The sequence below is a fragment of the Pan paniscus genome, chromosome 1, assembly GCF_029289425.2.
Source record: "Pan paniscus chromosome 1, NHGRI_mPanPan1-v2.0_pri, whole genome shotgun sequence".
Taxonomy (NCBI): Eukaryota; Metazoa; Chordata; class Mammalia; order Primates; family Hominidae; genus Pan; species Pan paniscus.
In genome coordinates this window covers 67,043,363-67,065,486 of record NC_073249.2, presented here as the reverse complement: position 1 = coordinate 67,065,486, position 22,124 = coordinate 67,043,363, and the positions used below count along the sequence as shown (strand labels likewise).

General features: G+C 45.0%; 1 protein-coding gene across 12 annotated transcripts in view; it reads right to left on the bottom strand.

The window, feature by feature from the left end:
* Positions 1–20,617, bottom strand: part of RGS8 (regulator of G protein signaling 8) — a 42,780-nt gene extending 22,163 nt beyond the window's left edge. Inside the window, exons 1-9 of one of the 12 annotated variants that reach the window (XM_034942061.3) lie at positions 20,380–20,614; positions 13,669–13,792; positions 10,567–10,687; positions 8,846–8,959; positions 7,689–7,762; positions 6,210–6,340; positions 5,655–5,783; positions 2,903–3,004; positions 1,999–2,063 (exon numbers count right to left, since the gene is read on the bottom strand). In XM_034942061.3, the coding sequence (XP_034797952.1) occupies positions 1,999–2,063; positions 2,903–3,004; positions 5,655–5,680 (193 nt within the window). In that variant the 5' untranslated portion in view covers positions 5,681–5,783; positions 6,210–6,340; positions 7,689–7,762; ... (2 more) ...; positions 13,669–13,792; positions 20,380–20,614. Of the gene's footprint in view, positions 1–1,998; positions 2,064–2,902; positions 3,005–5,654; positions 5,784–6,209; positions 6,341–7,688; positions 7,763–7,880; positions 8,048–8,068; positions 8,212–8,702; positions 8,721–8,845; positions 8,960–10,566; positions 10,688–13,668; positions 13,793–19,121; positions 19,999–20,379 lie in introns of those variants that run through there. The other 11 variants (XM_034942024.3, XM_063598348.1, XM_034942027.3 and 8 more) reach the window with 11 other exon arrangements.
* Positions 20,618–22,124: the final 1,507 nt, after the last annotated feature.

The following is a 22,124-nucleotide window of genomic DNA, read 5'->3' as shown; positions in this document are numbered from 1 at the left end:
GCTTGTAACTCCTTATCAGAGTCTCCATCTCAGAAAAGTGTCATTGCATTCCCAAAAACTAAAAGCATCCCTGACAGAAGCAGAAACAAGTGTCTTCAGATTTAAAATTCATCAAATCAGACAAATAAAATTAAACCTCTTACATTTCTAGGTCTTGCTACTGCAGCAATCTAAATATATCCTAAGCTTCCTATCACTAATTTCACCACCATAAACTCCGACCATAATGGCTTAATATTAATAATTGGCAGCAAAATTTGTAATATTATTCTCAAGGCACATCTATTTTGCATTTGATAAATAAAAGTATCATTTTTAAAAAAACCCACCATATCCTTACAAAATGCCTCTAAGTAGAGAACCTTTAAGTAGAGAAGCCGAAATCAACGAAAGGTGTCCTCTTATTAAATTTCTCATATTCAGTGACAGGTAGCAAGCATCTCCCTCACTATTTTAGAATGAGGAAACAGCCTCAGGGACTTGAACTAAGTGAGTCAGTTGTGAGGCTACAATAGAAACCAAACTTCAAGATGACCTTGAATGAAATCCAGCCAGAAAAGAAGGCGTACATTGGTAGTGACACTTGTTTAGCCTAATATGACTCCAGAAAAAAAGTCAGAATAGCCTCATTAAAAAAAAAGCATTACTGCAAATCCTAAATATTATTATACATTTGTCATTACCTTGGCAAATTCATCACATACGTTTGCTGTTTGGGGTGTAGCCATATGTTACATATGCTATATCTATGCTGTCTTATTTTCCTTCCTAAGTGCAATCCACAGAATACTAGAGTGACTGTTTGTCTCACAAAACTGCTTGCTACAATATGTACTTATTCTTAGATTTTGCATTTCATTACAATATCTATTCAAACGTATTTATTAATTAGTTTATCCAGATCAGCAGCATAGCTGGAGGGAATTGCTCATCAAATTGAAAGCAAAATCACTTCTAAAGACATCTGAAGACTGAGAGTTTCTGTCAAGACCACCCAACTACTTAGTAACAACGCTGAGTCAAAATCAAGAACGCAGGTCTGACTCCCACCCAGTGCCTTTCATTTAATTGTACCAAACCATCTTCTCCAATTAAGTGGAAACCCTACTCCAAACTAAAAGCAGCACTCTGTTCCCAGATCAGTTAGGGCTTCTAATATCACTGCAACATATTTAAGAGGAGCAGGAAATGTCTATTTGAAGCCTTCTTTCTCTTCACAAAACCCCTCCCTCTTCCTCAACCCTGCTCTGCCATGCCCAGGTATTAAATGCCACTAGTTTCAAAGCCCATTAATTTGAACTTGCACATAATGAGAAAAAGCAAGAGATGAAAAGTTAGGCTGACATCAAATTGCCCTCTCCACACCACAATATGCACAACTATTTCTGCCTTTGTGGGAAACAAAAGGCATTACAGATGAGGAAGAGAAAAATGGAAAAGGAAGGATAGCAGAAGTTGTATTCCAGTAAAATGTATACTCAATAAGAAATTGAGGGGTAAAATGCAGCTGGGATAGCAAACCCTCAAAACAAAAAGCAACAATAAAACTCAAAAACTGTCAACTCAAGTGAATAATAAAATGCACAAAATATTCATTTGACTGATGCATAGCCCAAGACTCTCCCATAATTTGCGGGGAGGCCATTCAATTCTACAAACAAGATCTGGCTGGAACCTAGCTTCTCTCATTCCCAAGTGAGCCCATCATTCCAAACCCCTAAGCTAAACTCTCTCTTGCTAAAACTGCTGAGAATACGAAGGCTTCTTGGGATCATACTTTGAACCCAGAAAGCAGAAAAGAAGGCCCTCATATCACTGCATTTAAATCATTCATTTTCTTTTCTATATGCTCCTCTAGGCAGGAAGCTCTGAGAGAGCAGGGCCCACAGAGGTCTGGAACACCTAGTACATACCTGCCTGGATCATCACAGGCCTTTGGTACATCTCTCACTAAATAGATGATTTGCCATGTCATGATACGACCTGAATTCTACTTACACTTATGAGAGAGAAGCACATCAAAGGAATCTGCCCACCTCGTAGCTTCTTCTGTGGATAATCTCCTAGAAAAAAAGAAACATCTGTCTTGAATGTTTCTGAAATAACCTCCTTGCCCTCAACAACCGCTAAGATTTGCTCAAGAAAACAAATTGGAAAAATGTGGGAGGGGTGCAGGTAGCAAATGAAGACTATACCTGGATTCCTGCAATTCTGTCACTGTAAATTTGTACATTCTTAAGTAACTGATGAAAAAAAACCTCAAGACTGGAATTCAGTGAATTTTGTCTGTTGGCTTTTAGTCTAAAGAACAAAGCTAAGTAAGTACATGATTTAAAGGTATCGAGGTAACAATGGAAAGAAACTGGTCTTAGAGCCAGAAAAGTTAGACTCAGCTCCTGACTCCATTCTTACTGTCACCTAAATGTCTGCACTTCTGAAATGGGGATAATGATGCCCATTACATAGTTGTGTGAGGGTCACACAAGGTAACATCTATGATATTTAATACAGCACCAGCACAGAAGAGGTGCTGAATTCAGGTTACTTGAATCTAAGCATATTTTTAGAGTAAATTTGAACAGTTATTTCCAAATTGAGAGCTCAGATTGACAACTAAGTAGAACCAAGAAGTATCCTTTGCCACCCACAGTTTTATGAGAGATGGATGATATGGCTTACTTACGAAAAAAAAAAAAAAAAGAGGATTCCCATTCTGAGATCACTAAGCTATACGTTTTGAAAAGGAAAATAAACATTCCTTTCACTCATGTCCAGGGATATAAAAGGAGCTGCCAAGAGACAGGATTTTTCCAGTGGCTCATCTGGTCAGCAACTCACTAAAGAAGTGAGCTATATGACTTGCTGTATTACCCAGGGAATGGCACGTGGCCGTACTACTCACTTGAGAGCGCGGTTGGGTTTGTCTGGAAGAATAGCTGTGAAATCACTACACGAGTCTGACTTGTGAGACAGGCATCCCAGTCGAGTCCTCATCCCTTTGTTCCTGCAACAAGCACAGGGGCAGAAGGACGGGGAAACTCTCATGATCACAGCTGTCAGCTCTATACAGGGCCCCTGGAGCTGCTGCTACGGGAGCCAGCACTGCCCCCACCCTTCCCCAGGTGGTCTCTGAAGACTTCATGAACAGGAAGAGACCACCTAGAGAATCAATAACTACCTGAATAGGTACCCTAACCAACCCCCTAGAGGCTTAATGCTTTTCAAAGCTGACACAGCAAGTTGACGGTAAGTCAATGAAGGTCATTAGCTTGGAAGAATTTCTAAATTAGGATTCTCTGTAGGGAAAGAAAATACAGTGACAACAAAATAACAATCCACATTTTGCTTTTCCACAAGGAGGGCAAAGTAACAGCAGCAGCAGCAGCTCCTGATTGCAAAGACCCAGAAGGGGTACCAACACCAGGAGCAGAGGGATGTTTGCAGGGTGCAGGGTGCATATCAGAGTCTTAAGCACAAAGCAGAGGGCCTCAAGGCAGGCCAGTTCCAACTCAAGTTCTCCCCACTCATCCCACAAATCTAGCTATAGCCAACCCATAGGATTGATGCCTGTAGGGGGAGAAGAGTAATTGGTACAATCAGCAATTAAGAACCAATGTCCCCTTTGTCAGTTCTTACGCTTGCCTAACTAAGTTCATGTATTCCTATTTACATTTTGGCTTATCTCAATAAGCATAATTAAATTTTTAACATGTATGTTTACATTTCTCATATGTTTTATTTTCCAAAGGACCTATATAATGACATCAGGCACTTAAATAGTTATCTCTTATAACAGATCCAGTGAGAAGTTACTCTAATGTCTCTTTCTGACTCCCAACATTAGTCTCCGTTTACCACTTTACCTTTCTTTAATATGTTTAATTTTTTTTTTTTTAGAGAAACGGTCTTGCTATATTACCCAGGCTGGTCTCAAGCTGCTGGCCTCAAGTGATCTTCCTGCCTCAGCCTCCTGAGTAGCCGAGATTACAGGCCCAAGCCACCACGCCCAGCTAGTCTCTGCTAACCTTTAATCAGAGGTTGACAAACTATAGCCCTGAAAAGGTGCCTGTCTGTGTAAATAAGACTTTATTGGAACACAACCACACCATTTGTTTACGAATTGTCTAAAGCTGCTTTCAACTACAAGGGCAGAGTTGGGTAGTTGCAGCACAGACCATATGGCCCACAAACCCAAAAATATATACTCTCTAGCCCTTGACAGAATAAGTTTGCTGACCCCTCACCTTTAACTATGACAACTCCTTGTGTTGAGGGCAAAGGTAAGTGGGACGGGTTTAGTATAATCAAATCAGGACTTAAGAGTGACTTAGAAAAAGGAAGTGCCGCTTGCACATTTGCAACAATTTGCCACAGAAATAGTCCTAGAAGATGCCATTCTGCATGTTGAAAGGAGTCCTTCTGGCTAGCTTTCTTTCCTCTTTTTCCTAGGGGTGGGAAGAGACCTTAGAGGTCGTCCAATTCAATCTCTTTTACTTCAAATGGATTTTCATCCCTGGTAATTGTCTTTGTTCAAAGAAATCTTATCCAAGAAATTTCTGCTGGGATGGTATTATATTTGGCAGGGATGGACAGCCTTTGTATTCCACAGCACATCTCTGAAGAGCCTCCTAGGGCTGGAACATCCAAGTTCCCAGAAATATCCTCTCTCCTGCAAAAAATTGGGCCTGCACGTCCCCTGCTCCCACCTTGAATCTCAGCCAGGCCGCATTGTGAAGCCATCTATTTCATGGCATTTCCAAACATTGGCTACTGCTATTCTCTCTCCTGCGACAGCGGACATCTTATGTGTCTACTCGCGCTTGCAAATCGCAGGGTGTCTGACAGCACGCCTTGCGAGCAGCTGATTGAGGGCCCTCGAGTCATCACATTCCATGAATTCAAGTTAAGGTCCTGCTCAGGCTGCCCCACAGACCAAAGCCCAACTTTCAGTGAGTTGGTTCATTCCTCGTGCCTCAGGATCATCAATCATAAAACATTCAGGTCACTGCCCTCAAAGAGCAATCAAGAGGACTTTCAAAAAATCGCAAATCCACGCAAGCCATTTAACAAGGTTTAGCAGGGACCAGTGTAAAGGATGCTACTTGTTACCAAGACAACTGTGATTCTCCCAAATAGTTTGCAAAAATCTTCAACAAAATATTCTTTGGGACAAAATGGTTTTTATTTTTCATCTTTCTAGCTAAGACCTCAATTATAATCTTCTTAGCTAGGTCTGAAATAATGAGGGTAGAAGTAGGAGTCAAAGGTTAAGGATACTTTTTTAAAAATAACGAGGCTTTCCCTCATCTTTCTCCTTTCTACAGCCCCATCCCAGTAACTCACAGAGATCCCTAAATTGTTCCATACAAGCTCATGCACAGTCCCTCATCCCACCCCACAAGTCACTGCCAAGCTGTCTCACCAGTCAATGGGAGGGCTTCAGCTAAGGCAGGTCCTGCTTGCAAGGCCACAACTTTGCAAGAGGCATACAGACAAGAACCGTGCAGTTCACACAGGAGGCCTATGGGGACAGATGAAAGTAGACCACGCATGGGCTCAGAAGGCTTGGGCCAGACTCAAATAACAGAGGGTGTGACAAGGTGGAGAAAAGAGGAAAGGGTCAGGGGCAAGAAAACAGGCCATTGATTCATTACCTGCGTGGCATCAGTAAGGCCGCCATACAGGCATCCGCTTACGGTTAACGCTTGGGCTGGTATGCAGGGACGTCAGGGCAGGAAATAAGACTGCGGGGCTCAGGAATTTACCCTTGCACGTCCTCTCACCTAAAATCAAAGAATCTGCTGTAAGAGGGGCCACCCTCTCTCATCTGACTGCACTACATTTTCCTCTCAGATGGGTTTCCGCCAGCGGAACACCTCCCCACACACATCCCCCCAGCCCCACAAATGTCCACTTGTCCTTAGCAGGGGCGACAAACCAAGGATGGACAAGAACAAATTGTTGGTGGCTTCATGTTGTTGATTATTGGTTAGGAGTTCCTGATTCCCCAACCACTGGCCATCAAATATAAAGTGGGACGTGTGCCTCAGGGGAGGCGTGGGCCTAGCAAACCAAAAATTACTGCTCTCTTTCTCTTACTAAAGTGGGGCCCAAGTGACCAGCAAGCGGGGTTGGAGGAGGGGGTCGGCACTTGCTCCAAAATAATCTGATTGGATGCTGCTCTGATTCTCGCCTCCCTCCAAGCGAACCTGTCCCAGGTGGGAGTGCGTGGAGACTCGGGAAAGTGGGAGTGGGAGGGAGGTTGGAGGAACTCCAAGAGAGGCTTGTCAGGCACCATCACCACACAGGCTTGCTCCTCTGCAGGGATCACAGGTGCAGGCTGAAGAAATGAATATGCAAGTTACCCTTTCTTGCCCATATGGAGCCTACATGACCTTCCTCAGCCTGGGGCCTGGCCTATTCTTGACTCGAAGCAGGAAGGACATGAGTGTGGGAAGACAGGGGTCATTGAGGTTGAAAGCTGATTGACTTACAGTCTTCCTCTCCTGAGGGTCCCATTCTCAGTGCTTCAAACCCTTTGTTCCCACAGAAGACCTCTGATAGGAAGAAACACGTGAGGAGAGCAGCCTATCCATAAAGGGCTCCCCTGGGGGACTCTGACATCAAACATAGAACCCATTTTAAAAGGAACCTAATTTAGATAGATAAGACTCCTATGTGAGCTACACCATTTAAATTATTTTTATATTACTGCGACTATTTCACAAGTACTTTTTAAAAATAGCTTCTTTAATAATACTATAATTAATAAAATTAAAAGATTGTTTTGTTAAAACTAGAAAAAAAAATTAGTTAGACTGTGTATGAAGGTCCATTGTCACGGATTGTGTTCCCTGGCTGCAGGGACATTTCCTTAATCTTTCTCCTAACCGGGCTTACACTTGCTTCCTCAGAAGTCATGAAATCAAAGCTTTTGCAGCTGTGCCGGTCCCTAGAAGTCATGTTTGGGGCACCTAGGCCTCTTGCTGTGGGATATGGCCCCAGGGGAAGGGGAAACTCATGCAGGGACCTTTATTATCCTAGAGCCAAGTGGAACCAGAGACGACTACCCACCTACATTGCAGGCAAGGTCATTTGGGGCAGGGGATCACCCACCCTTCTGTCCCCGCCTTGTCTCTCTTCCCATTCCACTGCCAGCCCACACTGACTTGCCCATGCTGTTCAGTTGCCTGTCTCTCTCCTTCAAATCCAGCACTGCCCAAATTGCTGCTCAGACCCTCCACTACCCATTTGATGCTCTCAACCACAGATGCCAATAAATAAGAATCAGCAGGACCCTCTGACCCAGCTGCCTTACCCATCCCAGCACCTCAGGGCTTTTATCCCATTTGGCCCTGGACTTCTGAGAGTTAGGAATTACCCAAAGCCCAGGAAGTTCAAAGATCTGATTGCCCCCACAGTGCATGTGCCCTCATAGGTGGGCATCAAGTCACAGGTGTGTCTGGGGCAGACAGGATGAGACATAATGGGAAGACAGGATACTCAAAGAAAAAATGAAAGTTAAAAGCAAAGAGCAAAGATTTACAAAGAGGGGGAGAGAAACTAGAGCCTCCGAGGGAAGAAAGCAATCAATATGCATGAAGAGGCAAGTTAATTAAATATGGATAATGCAATCGGTGCACACAGACACCCCGGAGAAGAAAGAGAAAAGCAAAGGCAATACTCACTGTCTTTGGCCAGTCCTCATGGCCTGAGGGTCTTTGCCAACTGGATGGTCAGAGAGGCTGCGGGTTAAGGTGCTCTGGGGAAAAAGTAGATCTTTCTTTTAGCAGTCAAATCCTCGGCGAGTGAAGGGCATGTGTGCATGAACACATAGGGGTACGTACACACATATACACACACAGGCATGCACAACACACCTCCCACCACTTGAGCCAGGCAGCAAGCGGCCCCGCTGAAAGCTCTTCTCTCTGCTTGTCACATCCAGTAAATACTGAAGCAGCCTACACCCAGCGGGCGGCGGCTCAGCTCCCGGGCACAGTCTGCACGCCCATCCTCATTGGCAGGATGCAGAAGGTGCCCCTGAGCTGAGCTCAGCCTCACTAACCTGAAGCTCCTCTGGCTGCAGCTCAGGGAGAAGTCCCCACAGCCCACAGCTGCCTCCCTCTGCACCCAGAGGCTGTGCGGGGGGCAGCAAAGAATAGGTATTAACTCTTTCCAGTCACCAGTGAGCTAAAAGTCAAGTGTCCAGGGGGCCCTCTTCTAATGAGCCCCGCTGCTGGCTGAAGGTTGGCTGCTGCACCGGGAGTGGGGAGCGTAAAGATCTTGCCCCAGACAGCTGCTGACAGCAGGATCCAAATCAAATCTCCTAATGAGCCAGGAGGAGGGGGGCTGTCTTGCTGGGTGTGATGTGATGTGATAAATGCAGAGAGCAAGAAAGCTACAGGGCAGGTCACACATCTAAATTCCACCCCCTTTCTCCCAATTTCTATTGTGCTGCACTACCAAGCCAAACCACACAGCCCTGAAATTAGCCCTCTCTGCCACATCTCAGCTGTGCCCCTTACTCTACAGAGGCATTTCTCCCCCAGCTCATCTCCACTCCCACCCTAACCAGTGCCAACCACACCACTCCCCACTTCTTAATGAGAAATTTCCACCTCCTCTGCCTTCCCAAACATGCATATTTCCAACTCTGTGCTCCTGCCTCTCACCTGGTTTTTCCTACAGTAGAAACTCACCTCTCTCCCTCATCCATCACCTAGCAACTTCCCCCTACTTGCATTTGTTATGGAGTGAGACTTTTCCTTTTGTTCTGCCCGATCTGCACATGATCCCTATTTTTCTGTCTCTTCCATTTCTTTCTTCTTTCAAACCTCCTTACCCACATGGGTCTTCACACTGCCTGCTTCAGTTCCAGAAGGAGGACTCTTTTCCTGCTTGCCCTAGTGTAGTGGTTCTCCAAGCGTGGTCCCTGAACCAGCAGTGTCAGCATCACCTGAGAAGTATCAGAAATGCAAATGTTCAGGCCCCACCCCTAGACCTACAGAATCAGAAACTCTGGGGACAGTAATCAGCCTTCCAGGTGACTGTGATGCATGCTAAAGTTTGCAAACCGCTGCCCTGGGAGAAAGCTTGTCTTCTCGTTATGCTCTAGGTCCCTAAGGTTGAGTCTACACTCCCACTCAGGAACTAGCTCCAAAGACACATAGCCTTTGCTGCAAACCATTTCTGAAACCCAGAAGGCAGGAGAAATCTTGACAGAAAGTGATGGCTTTATAATAATGGAAATGAATTCGATTTTTTAAACCTTTTTAAATGTATAAAGCATTTTCATGTATTGTCACTCAACAATCCTATGCCACAGTCAGAGAGGGTATTATTATTCCCATGTTACAGATGAAAAAACTGAGGCCAGAAAAGGTGATGTACCTTTATCAAAGCAACCCAACATGCCAGAGGAGGCACAAGGACCAGAATTTGAGTCTTAGGACTCTAACAGCAGAGCTGTTTCTACTATATCATACCAGGACCCAGTCTTTCTGGGCAGATCTATTGGTGCATAACCTGAATTCTCTCAGTGAAATGATTCTGCCACAACTACTCATTGTCTGATGATAAGATGAAATAAAAATTCTGATGCTGCCTCCACAGTGACTCATTGTCTCTTTCTGATATCGTCCACAGTGCCCCTCTATTAAAGAAAGGGAACTTTGTGTTATAAAATAAGATGCAAAAGAAAAGTTTCTCATTTCTTATTACCCCTTTCTTGAACCCTGTTGCTAATTGGGGTTTAGAACTTAAGCAGAAAGAGAACCCTTCATTTCTGGACATTTTCTTGGTACACGGCACCATAAGAAACTTGTACACAGATAAACTGGTGAATAAAAGCCCATTGATAAGCACTCCCCTAATTCAAGATATGTTTATAGAATAAGGTGAATCCACATAGCTAATGTTTAATGAGCAGTTAGTATGTGCCAGACACTATGCCAAACATCGCATTTGAGTTATCTATTTAATTTTCAGAACAAATTTACAAAGCCAACACCTTTATCATCTCCTTTTACAGATGGAGAAACAGAGACGCGTCATTTAAAAGTGGCAGAGCTGGTATCTAGCACCAAACCTGATGCTTCCAGCCTCTGCTCTACTCCTTGCTTTAACACAAAGGTAGTGCCATCATAGGACACTTCCTACCAGCACTAAAACAGCGGAACAAAGGCCTCCTCCAAATCTCACGCTGCCCCGGCCAGTATCCACGGGGTAAAGGCCCCAAGGAAAGACAGCAGGGCTGCAAATGGGCCTGAGTCGCAAGTGGAAGCTAATCAATATTAACCAGGCATCAGAATCTTCAATTAGCCTTTGGGAAAATAATATAGTCACAAGAAGTCAATAAGTCCAGTGTTTAAAAAGAGCTATAGTAAACAAGAAAAATGTAAAAGAAAGAACAGGAATATAAAGAGCAGAGGGACAAAAGTGTGTGGACATGAATAACACAAGGAAACGGAACATTAAAACTAGTCCAAGCTTTTTTTTTCTAATCAAAACACTCCTAAATGCCAAAAAGTAATCACAGAGGACCATAGTTTGAGAAGTACAGACCTAGTGCAGGCCCCGCTTACAAGAGGACACCAGCATAATCTTCCAAAGAGGCCAGGGCATAATTTCAGGGAGGAGAATTAAGCTGAACCTAAAGTAAAGCATTCTAGCATTGTCTTCTTTCCTGAAACAAATAAACAGAAAAGGCAAGCAGAGTTAAGTGCTCGTGAGAAAGGAATTCATCACCTTGGACTCTACATTCTCCAGGCTTAGAGCTCAGGCCCAGGAATGTAGAGCTCTGGGTTCTTTTCCAGCTACTGCTCCTGACTTGCTAGCTGCAGTTGGCACAGGACATCTCAACTGGCCACAACTCACGTTTCTTACAGGAACACAGTGATTGCAAGCCCTGCTCCTGCCTCTGGGCTGTCCTGCCCCTCTCTGAACTTCCCAGTCTATACTCACTCCTCTTGGGAAGCCCTGCCCTCTCCAGGCACCCACCACTCCTCTCCAGAATCAGTGCTTCAATCTTGCCTCTTCAGCTCTAGGCCGCTTTTCCAGAGGTTTGCTGGACAGTTCCTCACATCTCAGACCCTGCACGCTATACTCTCTCTAAACAGACCCTGCATGCTATACTGTCTCTAAACAATCACTCTCCCCCATCCTCCATTCCTGCTGGGCTCCCTGTGCTTACTTGTGACATTACTCTGCCCAAGTCCCACAAGGGACCCTAAGCCTAACCCTAACCCCAACAAGTACAGACATTTCTGGCTTCTTTTTCTCCATTCCCTTCCTAAATTGGTTTTTAAATCTTGTCATATTTTTGAAGTATTTCTCAACTTCATTTCCTCCCATCCATTGATGCTGCCATATGAGAGGTTATTCAACCCCCAGCACCTGCACAACCTCCTGCCCTCTCTTAAATAACTGATCTCCCTGCCCTCATTTCTTTCTCTGCCCACCCACAAACCTTCTTGCACACTACACTACCACCAGAGTACCACTGAACAGATACCATAAAGTGGATCATCTGTGCAATCATCTTTGATGGGCTCCATTGCAGCTCCTTGTCCTGCCTGACAATGAGTTTGTCCCGTTTGCCTATCCAGGTTTTCTATCCCACACACATGCATGATTCCTCTGCTGTCCCTTCTGCCCAGAATGTCCCCACCCTTGATCTGCCTATTAACTCTCAGCTTCTTCCCTAAACCCATTACCTCAAGCTAAAAATTCTCCTTTCCAAACCTTTTTCAGAATTCTCCCAATCAGAAGGAACCCCCTCCATCCCAATAGCACCACCTTGCTGTAAGGCCCTCTGACAGCCCACATCACAGGCATAGTTTATTCTTGAGATTTATATTTTCTGAGCCTCTCAAGTGACTGTGTGCTCCAAAAAGACAGACTCTTTTTCTTACTCTCCTTACTATTAATTCTCATTAACTCACAGAGAGCAGGTGTTGAGTAAATGTCGGCTAAATTTGATTTTGAGTTCGTGAAAAAAAAATCTGAAAAATCGCCGAGGATTCTTTATGGTAGAAACATGTTAGACTTCTGCAGCCTTCTGGTCAAGACTGAAGTCAACAGAATGCTAATGACACTCAGGGTCAGCTGCACAGGTACATAAGGCATTTGCAAACTAACCCAATAGCCTGGTCAGGGCAGTGTGGAATTCATCAAGAGCAAAAGGAGCACCTGGCATTGTCACACAGGCCATGAGAATGTAATTAAATTGAAGATAAAGGGAGTTTAAATTTGCAATATAATATTTTTAAAAGCCACGAGAGTGGAGGAGGTTTATTGCCAAATGCCCCTGTGTGTTTATGTAATCAACATACCACCTAGGATAATACCACATTTAAAGCTTTTAATAAAACAGTCATTTGGGTATTAGATTTGAATTCTGGTCAGCATGCTAAAGCTCTTCCATAAATCTTTTAAAAGCAATTTCCACTTCGTAGCTTCCTAGTAACAGTAGAAACATGAATCAACATATGCTGCATTGATTTAGGGTTTCCATGGAAACCGGAAGGACACATGGAAGGGCAGGACAGAAGGAGGTCACTTGGCCCAAAATTCTACTTTAAAAAATGCACCTCTATCTCATTCCTCTGAGCATTAGCAGCCTCATTTCCTGTTCATCAGTTCAAGCATCCACATATTTAATTTGTAATAACGCTGCTCAACTCCTCATAAGGAACATCAGAGGGGACGTGGAGAAAAGTCAGCAGCTGAAGCTGTGTGCCCATGAGGTTTTCAAAGAAAACCAAGAAGCACAGGATTTGGAATCAGAAGAAAGGGCCTTTGGTACTAACTCTGCAATTAACTAGCTCCATGACACTAACTACTTCTACTAGCTCTGTGACCACCAACGAACATCACCAAGACATTTCAACTTCAATTTCCTCATCTGTAAAACACAAATTAACACACCTGCCCGGTCTATTTCTCAGGGTGATTATATGCAAAGAAATGAGAAAGTCTATGAGGGAAATGCCCTGTAAATTCCAGTACATCACACCCTATTATTATATTTGAAGATGATCTTGGCTTCCCTTTAAATGGAATTTTGCCAGTGAGCAAGGAGATGAAAAAAACAAAAAAAAAGTTTCCTAATTTAGTGGAGATTAGACTGACTGGAAAAGAAAGTGTGGTGGATTTGACAGCCCTGAGCTTCAACCCCAACTCCGTAATTTTCCAGATTAAGGGCAGATCCAGAACTGTGGGCAAGCTACTCGCCCTGTCTGAGTATCATTTTCATCGTGGATAAAATGAAGATAATAACAATAGCAATGTCATAGTCTCGTTATAAGGATTGAATTAGATAATGTAATGCAGTCTTCATCACAATTCTTGACAAACGGCAAATAGCTGTTCTGTGTGAGCCACTTTTATCATTATTCATAGTCTTTTCAACTATATTTTATCATCTGTAAAATGGGAATTAAATTTCCTACTACTTCCTCATTTTACATAGAGGATTACTTAGATGTCTGTTCAGCTATTTAATAAGCTGTTTGGGGAAAGGTGCTATATAAATAGAATGCCATTATTTAAAGATTCATTTTTTTACCACCTGCTCAGCGAGGTGAGACAAAAATGTATAAGATAGCACATCTGTAATGATTCTCAAGCTGCTCAGTGGCTGGGGGTTACGTAAGTCTCTGTTACCTTTCTCATTTCCTTTTGTTCCTCTTGAGCATTCATTTGTCTCCTCACCGCTCACTGCAGGGTTTTCCTCTTGCCAGCCTCTTTTCTTTATTCACTATCTTTATACTCCCCCTTCTAAGTGTGTCTAGAAAGAAATTTCAAAGTTAAATTTTGGAGGCTTTGGTGTCTAAGCCTGCGATTCTTCCTTAGGTCTCCTCAAATGAAATGGTATAGCAACAGCAAGGGAAATGAAACAAAATCAGGAGATGTTAGAGGATTACACAGTGCTGCCTCGCAGACAATGGCCATCAGGGTTAAAAATAAAGCTGAAGAAACACCTCAGCCAAATGTAATACATGGACTTTGTGTTGAATCCTGATTCAAATGTAAAATTTTAAAAATAATACAGTGCAATTGAGAAAATCTAAACACTGATTAGATATTTAATAGTATTAAGACATTATTGTTATTTTTTAGTGCAATTTTGATATTGAGGCTTTTTTAAGAGACCTTATCTTTTAGAGGTATACTCTGAAATATTTATAGTTGAAATGATACGCTATCATGAACGGCTTCAACATCATCTTGGGTGGGAAGCTGGGTGGTAGGTACATAGGGACTCATTGTTCTGTTCTCTTGACTTGTGTATATTTGAAATTGTGCCTACAATGTGTGGCTTCAGTAAAATAAGCCAACAAAGTACAAGAAAACTGAAATACAGAAGGAGGAGACTATTTGAATGGAACTTGATTTTCTGTACATTTTCCATTGTAAGTTTTTCTCCCCTTGAATAAATCCATTTTAAGAAAAGTCTATTATTTTATGCCTAGGGAGCAGGTGCTAAAATTCACAGAGGTTTAGAGTGGGTATAACTCCTAGACATCACCTACAGAAACTAAACTTTGAAGACTTTGTCCAATGTCACATTTCTCAGAGGCATAGCCAGGACTCCAACTCAGAGTTCCTGGATGGAATCCAGCCACATCCTTTGTTCCCACTGCTGAGCTGCCCATCTATACAGGCAGAATTCAGGGCCATATGTTAACACTGGACAAGGAGAGAAATGATGGCCTGTTTGCTCACCTCCACAGCCCTTCTCTGTTCCTACTATGATCACAGCCTTAAACACTGAACTCAGGTTTTACAAATGACCTTTCCAGTGGCCAACTAGTTTCTGTGAGGGCAGCTGAAGGGCAGGAAGGTAGAGTGGAGAGAGAGAGCTCATGCAACATACACAACTCTTCACACCCTCACAACCTGATCTCCTGTCCCATCAAGATCATCAAGGCCTCAGGTATGAAATACCTGGACCTCTTTTCACTTACTAACAACTCCTACTAATCTATCCATATTACACACACCCTGACCTCCTTCCGGCTGCCCTCAGATGTGTCTATTTAAGGTGAATTCTTCCTCCTGTGGCCTTCCACCTATTCTTTCCCATGGACCCTCCTTTATGAACTCTATCTTTATTTTCTCTTTCTCACATGTTATTCTGCACTTAACAAAAACAATGTTCATCTCTTTTATTTAAAAAAATTCCCCTTGGGAAACACCCTTGGGTGTTTCTCCTTTTATCAGCAAAACTGCTTGAAAGAGTCTCCTCTGCTTCCTCACTTCCTATCCCCTCCTAACTCCTTTGCCATTTGGCTTCCATTCCCACCATTCCCCCGAAACACAGCCTCCATACTGTGAGGTTCATGTGGAAATGTTCCAGTACTTGTCTTTATGAACCTCTTTGCTGCCTTTGCCATGGTGACCATTCATTTCTTGGATCTCTCTCTTTTGACTTCCCAACATTACACTCCCCTGGCTGCCCTTCCCCTTGGTCTCCTTTGCTGGCTCCTCCTCCTCTGACCACCCCATAAACACTGGTATTTTCCTTCCTCTCTAATCTTAGCTTCCTGCCTCTCTCATCTTGCATGCTACTTGGGCAATCTCATCCTTACCCATAGTCCTAACTACATTGGGTATATTGACCATTTCTAAATATTTTTGTCCAACTCTAGCCCCTCTCCCATCATGTAGACACCAATAGCTCCCAATCATGTAGACTCCGATAGTCCTTGGGTTGCTGAACATACCCCTCAGATATCCTACAGGCCCAACAACTGCAAATATATCTAAATAATGGACACATCATATTCCCATCTTTTCTTGGCCCATTTTATCCGCCGCCCTCACCACGCCCACCTCCCACCCCACCCGCACCCCCTACACACACATATAAACCTTGGCTTCCTCTGGAATTGCTGATCTCAGTTTCTGGCACCACCATCTACTGAGTAACTCAAGCCAGAAATAGGAAAGTAATTACAGGCAACTCCCTTTCTCTCATCTCCTGTCGACAACCAATTACCAAATCATACTGATTAAATCTTTCATAGTTTTCAAATCTGTCTCCTCCCCTCCATCCTCGTTACCACTGCTCTGGCTCATGTCCTTATGGTCCTGGTTCACGTCCTCACAGTCTCTGGTCCCCATGAGACAGCCTATTTTCTTAAATTCAGCTCCAATCTGCAGCCATAATCACCTGGTTAGTCACAAACATGACTGCATTTCCTTCTCCTCAAAACCTTTAAGCCCTCCTACTCTAGGGATAAAGTTCCAGCTTAAGAAGGATCCTGATACACAAACACCCCAAGGTCTGGCTACCTTGAGAGTCACCTACCACTTCCCTGGCTTGTCCTTCAGGCCCCAATAACTCTACACTTTCCATAATCATGAGCACATATCACAGGGTTCCATGGCTTTGGGCCTCCTTTATTTCATTTCCTCTGCCCAGAATGTCCTTGATCTGAGTGAGTCCTGCTCATCCTCAAGCTGCACTTCAGGACGACTTCTCCAAAAGCCTCACCTGAACACCCAAGTTCAGGAAGTGCCCTCTGTGCTCCTATGGCTTCCGGGCACACTTCTCTATGTCGGCACCTGGCATAGCTAGGTACCTGCAACTCTCTTCTCCTAACCAGACCCTAAGTTCATCAAGGGCAGGAAGCATGGGTTCATTCATTCATTCATTCATTCATCTGACTAACATTTAAGTGTCTCCTATGTGCCAAGCAAGGTCCCAGGCATGGGTACATTACATTCCCTATGTACATTGCCTAGGTAAAAAATGTATTTTTCATCTCTACACCTCCAAAATGTAGCACGGTCCCCGGCAACAGGAAGAGGCTCAGTTAATGTATGTTGAGCTGACACGAGCCCCCCAGCAGGTAGGTGAGGAAACTGTGTTTGGTGTAGGATGCTGGCCAACAGAGACAGTGTGGAGTCACAGAGTGGCACAGGCTCCAGGGTCAGCAGCAAGGGTTCAAGCTCCAACTCTGCCCCTTTATGGCAGGCTCTCCTTGGCTTAGGACCTTGCCTTCTCATCTCTGAAATCAGAATTACTAAGGCAATGCCCACTTCCTGTGTTACTGCAAGAATTCAGTGAAATATATAAGTAAACATGGGCTGTAAATCACTTAGGCTTATGAAAACATTAAGTCACAGGGAGAACATCAGAGTCCGAGAAGGCAGAAGCCCCACACCCAGTGGGGAGAGGTGTGGAGGCTGCATGGATGGGACAGGAGGGCCAAAGGTGGAGAAGCAGAGGGATGTAGTTTTCAAAGCCATGGAGCTGAGAGGCAAGCATGAAACCCTGTCACAACTGAAATGTGGCTTTCCCTCCTATCGCTCAGTGCCAGGGTGCTGGTTATCAATCTCTTCCCCTTCTCAGATAGTAACAAAAGCTTTACCATTTGCCATCAGAGTCTACAGCTGTGGGCAGAGAGCAGCTTCAGCACTCTCCCCCTTCTCTGAATATAAAATAAGCTCTTTCTAATCCTCCATTTTTAATGACTTCAGGCAATGGCTTTCATGTCCTCACTCCTAGCTCCATTCTAGCCAGACACCTAGAATCACGCAGCAAGGAGAATCCACAGCCATCAGACCCAGGAGTGGGGTTCAGCCACAGCAACAGCAGCAGGGAATAGTGGAGTGGAGCCTGGGACTCTGGGGACAGTTCTCCCACTGGTATTTGCTCCAAAATTCACACAGAACTGGGAACTGAGAGCACTCAGTGAGATGCCTTGCTTGCGGGCATGTGCTGGTGCACGTTAATGTCTGAGCTGGAGGCGGGAGGAGGGACGAGGGCTGTGTGGGTGCACTCTGATGCACGGAGATGCTGAGCAAATTCCCCCTGACACTTTTCCTTGAGAGACAAGGCCCTGGGAGGAATCAACCTTAAGCCACTCAGCTTTTCTGAGACCCTCTTCCTTCTAGAACCTTTTACTGCTGAATTCAAAAGCCTTTGGGAAATTCCATACAGAGAACACTGACAAATTCCATGCAGAGAACACTGGCAAAGGTTCTGATGATGATGCTGATATTTCTTGGACAGTGAAAAATACCCCCAGGCACAGAGGGGAAGCAAGAAAGCATTTCTGACATCTCTAGAAATGTAGGTGTTTGGACAAAGAAGAAACCAGAAAGCATAAAACAGAAAGCCTGGAAGAGAATAGACAGGAAAATTGTTCTAAGTCATAAAGTCATTATATGTAACAAAACTTACATTTGTATAGTGCAGTCACAAGTTGGGTTGTGCTATACAAATGTGAGTTTTGTTACTTATAATCACAAGTCACAAGTTGGAGCTGGGATTGAGAAACGAAGATGGAGAACAAAAAGGACATTTGAGGCTTAGCACCTGCTAAGTTGGAAGAACAGGCATATTTCTGCACCCTTGCTCCTGGCAAGAGTGGTGGGCTTAAAGGTTCTGAAGAGTCTGTTAGAGAGTAAATGGGGATGATGATACAAGGACAGGTGCTTTCACTTCTCTGGCTGAACTTCATCGAGTTTTTTTTACCCCCCTTGAGCCTCAATTTGTCTTAGGAAGTTGGGAGAATTAAACAGCATCATGTGGGCAAGTACCTGGCAAAGTTGTTCAGCACATCTTGACCACTGGGAGCTATCATTCCTTTCAGCTGATCCTCACAAGCTCCTTTGAAAGTGAGCCAGACACTTGTTATCACTCATTTTACAGATGAAGCTGCTCGCTGGCCCTGAGTGGAGGGCCCAGGGTAATTCAATTAATGGCCCTAAGAAGACTTGAACCCAGGACCTCCAGTACTTTTTCCACCCCAACTCTGCCTATTCAGCTCATGGTGCTGCTGACCCATGGCTGAGATCCACACTTGGAGGGGTTTTCTTAACAGAAAGATGAGGGTTTGGCTCAGCTGTCCATCCACACTCTTGCTCTGTCCTCTAAGAGCCCCTTGCTGTAGTGGCATGGCTGTTATGACTAAGGAACCATGTTCTCCAGGTCAGAGTTCACTGACCCACGGGAGAAAGACCTTCACCTAACTGGCATGTTTCATTCACCTGGACAAGAATAAGAGCAAGTTTTCAGATCCATTTTTGTGTTAGACACTATGTGGAAAAAATCTTTAAACAAAGAAGAAGCTAGAAGGATGTGATACCCAAGGGAGGCTTACCTTGACCTGGCCATGGTGAGATGTGGGCCACACTACACACTCTACTTCCCACTCACTTATCAACTTTCCAGTCTAACACACACTTCTTTCAGGAAACCTGCTCTAAGAATGGGTGGAGAACAAACAGTTAATAAAGACTAGTTTACTGGAGTGATTGCTCACCGGACTCTCATTCTCAAAATAATAACAGCCATCATCAGCGTAATACCATGTTGCATGTTCAGAGCTTTTAACTGTAACCAAGAACTACTATGATCTCATGAATACAGTTATCTCACTCCCACTTGCCAGCACCTCCTCCATTTTCCAGGAAAACTCTAAAGTTCTTCAAATCTGTAGGAACAAACAATCCAGAATTAACCCAGACTTCAGGATGGGGTAAGCTTTCCTTCATTATTTCATTAGACTCTAAGTACCCCAAGGTCAGGACCTACAAACACTTGCAAGCCAGGTTCTCAGTATGTAGTTCAACAATAGGTTGATATTGAGTCACCATTCTATCACAGAAAGAGAAGAGCAACCCTCTTCCCAGTGCTCAAAAAAAAAAAAAAAAAAAAAGTCACTGACTAGACAGTGCTGAGAAGTACCCATTTAGCTGATGCCACAGACTCTTCAGTCCCTGTAGGAGGCAACTGTGCCCTCAACTCACTGCTTAGAAATTGGTGACCTCCAATTTTAATCTCCCTCCAACTCATTGTGATTGTGAGTTCTTCTGCATCGGAATGTGTCACCAACGTTAGTCACCAGCAACACCAAAGACCTGCACATGTACTGGAAACAAAACAGATTCTGTGTGCTGCCAGACTGCTGTGCAAGCAACCCATTTAAAACAACAGCAGAAAAAGACATGAATGAAACTAAAAATAAAGAGACAGTGTTATCGTCCAGATTCAACCTACAATATTTTCAGAGCCCCCTAAGGGAGCTGAGGGAAGAAACAGGATCACCTTTGAGGAGAAAGCAGGTTTTAGGGGACCTGAGGAGTTAGGGTTGAGGAAGGAGGATGGAGAACAAAAAGGACATTTGAGGCTTAGCACCTGCTAACTGGGAAGAACAGGCATATTTCTACACCCTTACTCCTGGCGGAGGTGGCGGGCTTAATACCTCTGAGGAGTCAGAGAGTAAATGGGGACAATGACAGGAGGCCAGAACCTTTTCTGCCCTGCAGTGCCCTGCACCTCTCAGCAAGACTTATAGCCTGGGCTGACCTGCCCAGGGACCCACTCAGGCCCTGATGGAAGCAGCTGCTCTTTCTTACCTGCCTGGCGGTGGGCAGCGCAGCTGGGAAGGTGTGGCTGGTGCGGGCCCCAGCTGGGCATGGTTCGGTGAGGCCCTGAGTGATAGAGTCAGCCACCTCCTCCTGGCACCTGGGAGAGGGTGGCAGAGGGCAGCCCACTTCACCCAGCGCCCCTAGAATAGCGGCTGCAACATGCTGCTCCTGCCGGCTCCGCTCCTCTCCAGGCTCTGCATCTCATGAAAAGGGAAAGAGCGAGTGAGCGGCAGGGGAGGGGGTGGGGAAGCAGAGGGAGGGGAGAGGGGCACTCTGACAGATGATGCGCACTGCCACGCAGAGTCGGGGGAGGACCGCAGGCTCCAGCAGGATGGCACTGCCTGTGTGGCTCTCCCGCTCCCAGCTCGCTCACAGACAGCTGCCTCCGAGGGGCTGGTGGCTCTCCAGAATTCAGGGAGAGGCAGAGTTCAGAGGCGATGGCAGAGGGGAAGGTGAGGGAGGGAGGAGATCACCTGGGACACAAGGAGGCGAAACAGGGTAACTGGCTTGTGGGAGAAAGGATAACCTGCTTTCGCTCAAAACATTCCAGGGTGAAAGTGGTTGCTTTATGAGAGATGGCGAAGGGGGAAAGATAAAGCCCCATATTCCTGGCCTGGCTTCAAGGTTGTCGCTCTCCTTTCCTAACCAACAAGGCCACTTTTGCTTAGGATTTCAGCAATGGCTAAGGCAATTTATATCACGCACAGCTCCAACTTTCTCAAAGAGGCAAAAAAAAAAATTAGACATGAAAGAGTGTAATGCATGAAATGTTCTGTGTCATTTGTCACCCTCTGCTGCAAACAAGCCTGACTGTCCCCTCGACCACCTGCCCATCCTGTGGCCAGAGGGTGGTGGTGGCAAGAACAGGAGCAAGAGGAAGCATCATGGAGAAATGGGGAGAATGTGACGCTTCTGTCTGTAAAGGTCCATTTGGAGAGTCAGGACAAAACCTCTTGGACAGCTTGGGCCAGAGCCCAGAGCAGCTTTGGAGTGGAGAGGTGACCCTTCACATGGATCCCACAGTCTCCTGGACCTGCCATGCACATGAGGCAGGTTCACTGCGCAGGGCGGAGCTTACAGTCACCAGCTCTATTTACAACCACAGCCAGAGAAAGAGACTGACAGGGAAGTAAATCAACAAACCATGGAAGACAGAGAAGACCAAAGGAAGCTGCAGCTGGGCAAATCTCCACAAACACAGCTAATGATGGGAAGAGCAATCTCAAGCAAGGGCCTTCTCTGGAGGGAGGGAACAGGAGGCAGAGGGAGGGCAGAACACGACTCTTGCAGGTCTCCAGTGAACTGTCCTTCCCTGCTGCACTCTGGGCGTTCTCAGTCAAGCCTGACTCCTGAGGTCCTGACAAGCACTGACCCACAAGATGACCCCTCAGGGGACAGGTCACCATTTCACTGCTGCACCATTTCGACAAAATCAGGCCGATTCAGCAGACAACTCTTGGGAACCTAGTATGTGCTGTGGGGGATGCAGTGACGACTAAGACCTCCTTGTCATGTATTAGGTGACCCAGTGGAGGAGAGAGAGATTTAAATAGCTGACTCCAATGCATGGAGAAGTGAGTTAAGCACTCACAGAGCTCTGCGGAAATGCTGGGGGAGCACGGAGGAAGAGGGATTAAGTCCAACTGGGAAGTCAGGGAAATCCCCTCAGAGGAGGCGTCCTCTGGACACAACCTGCACCCTGAAAGTTACATGTGGATGTCGACAAGCAGAGT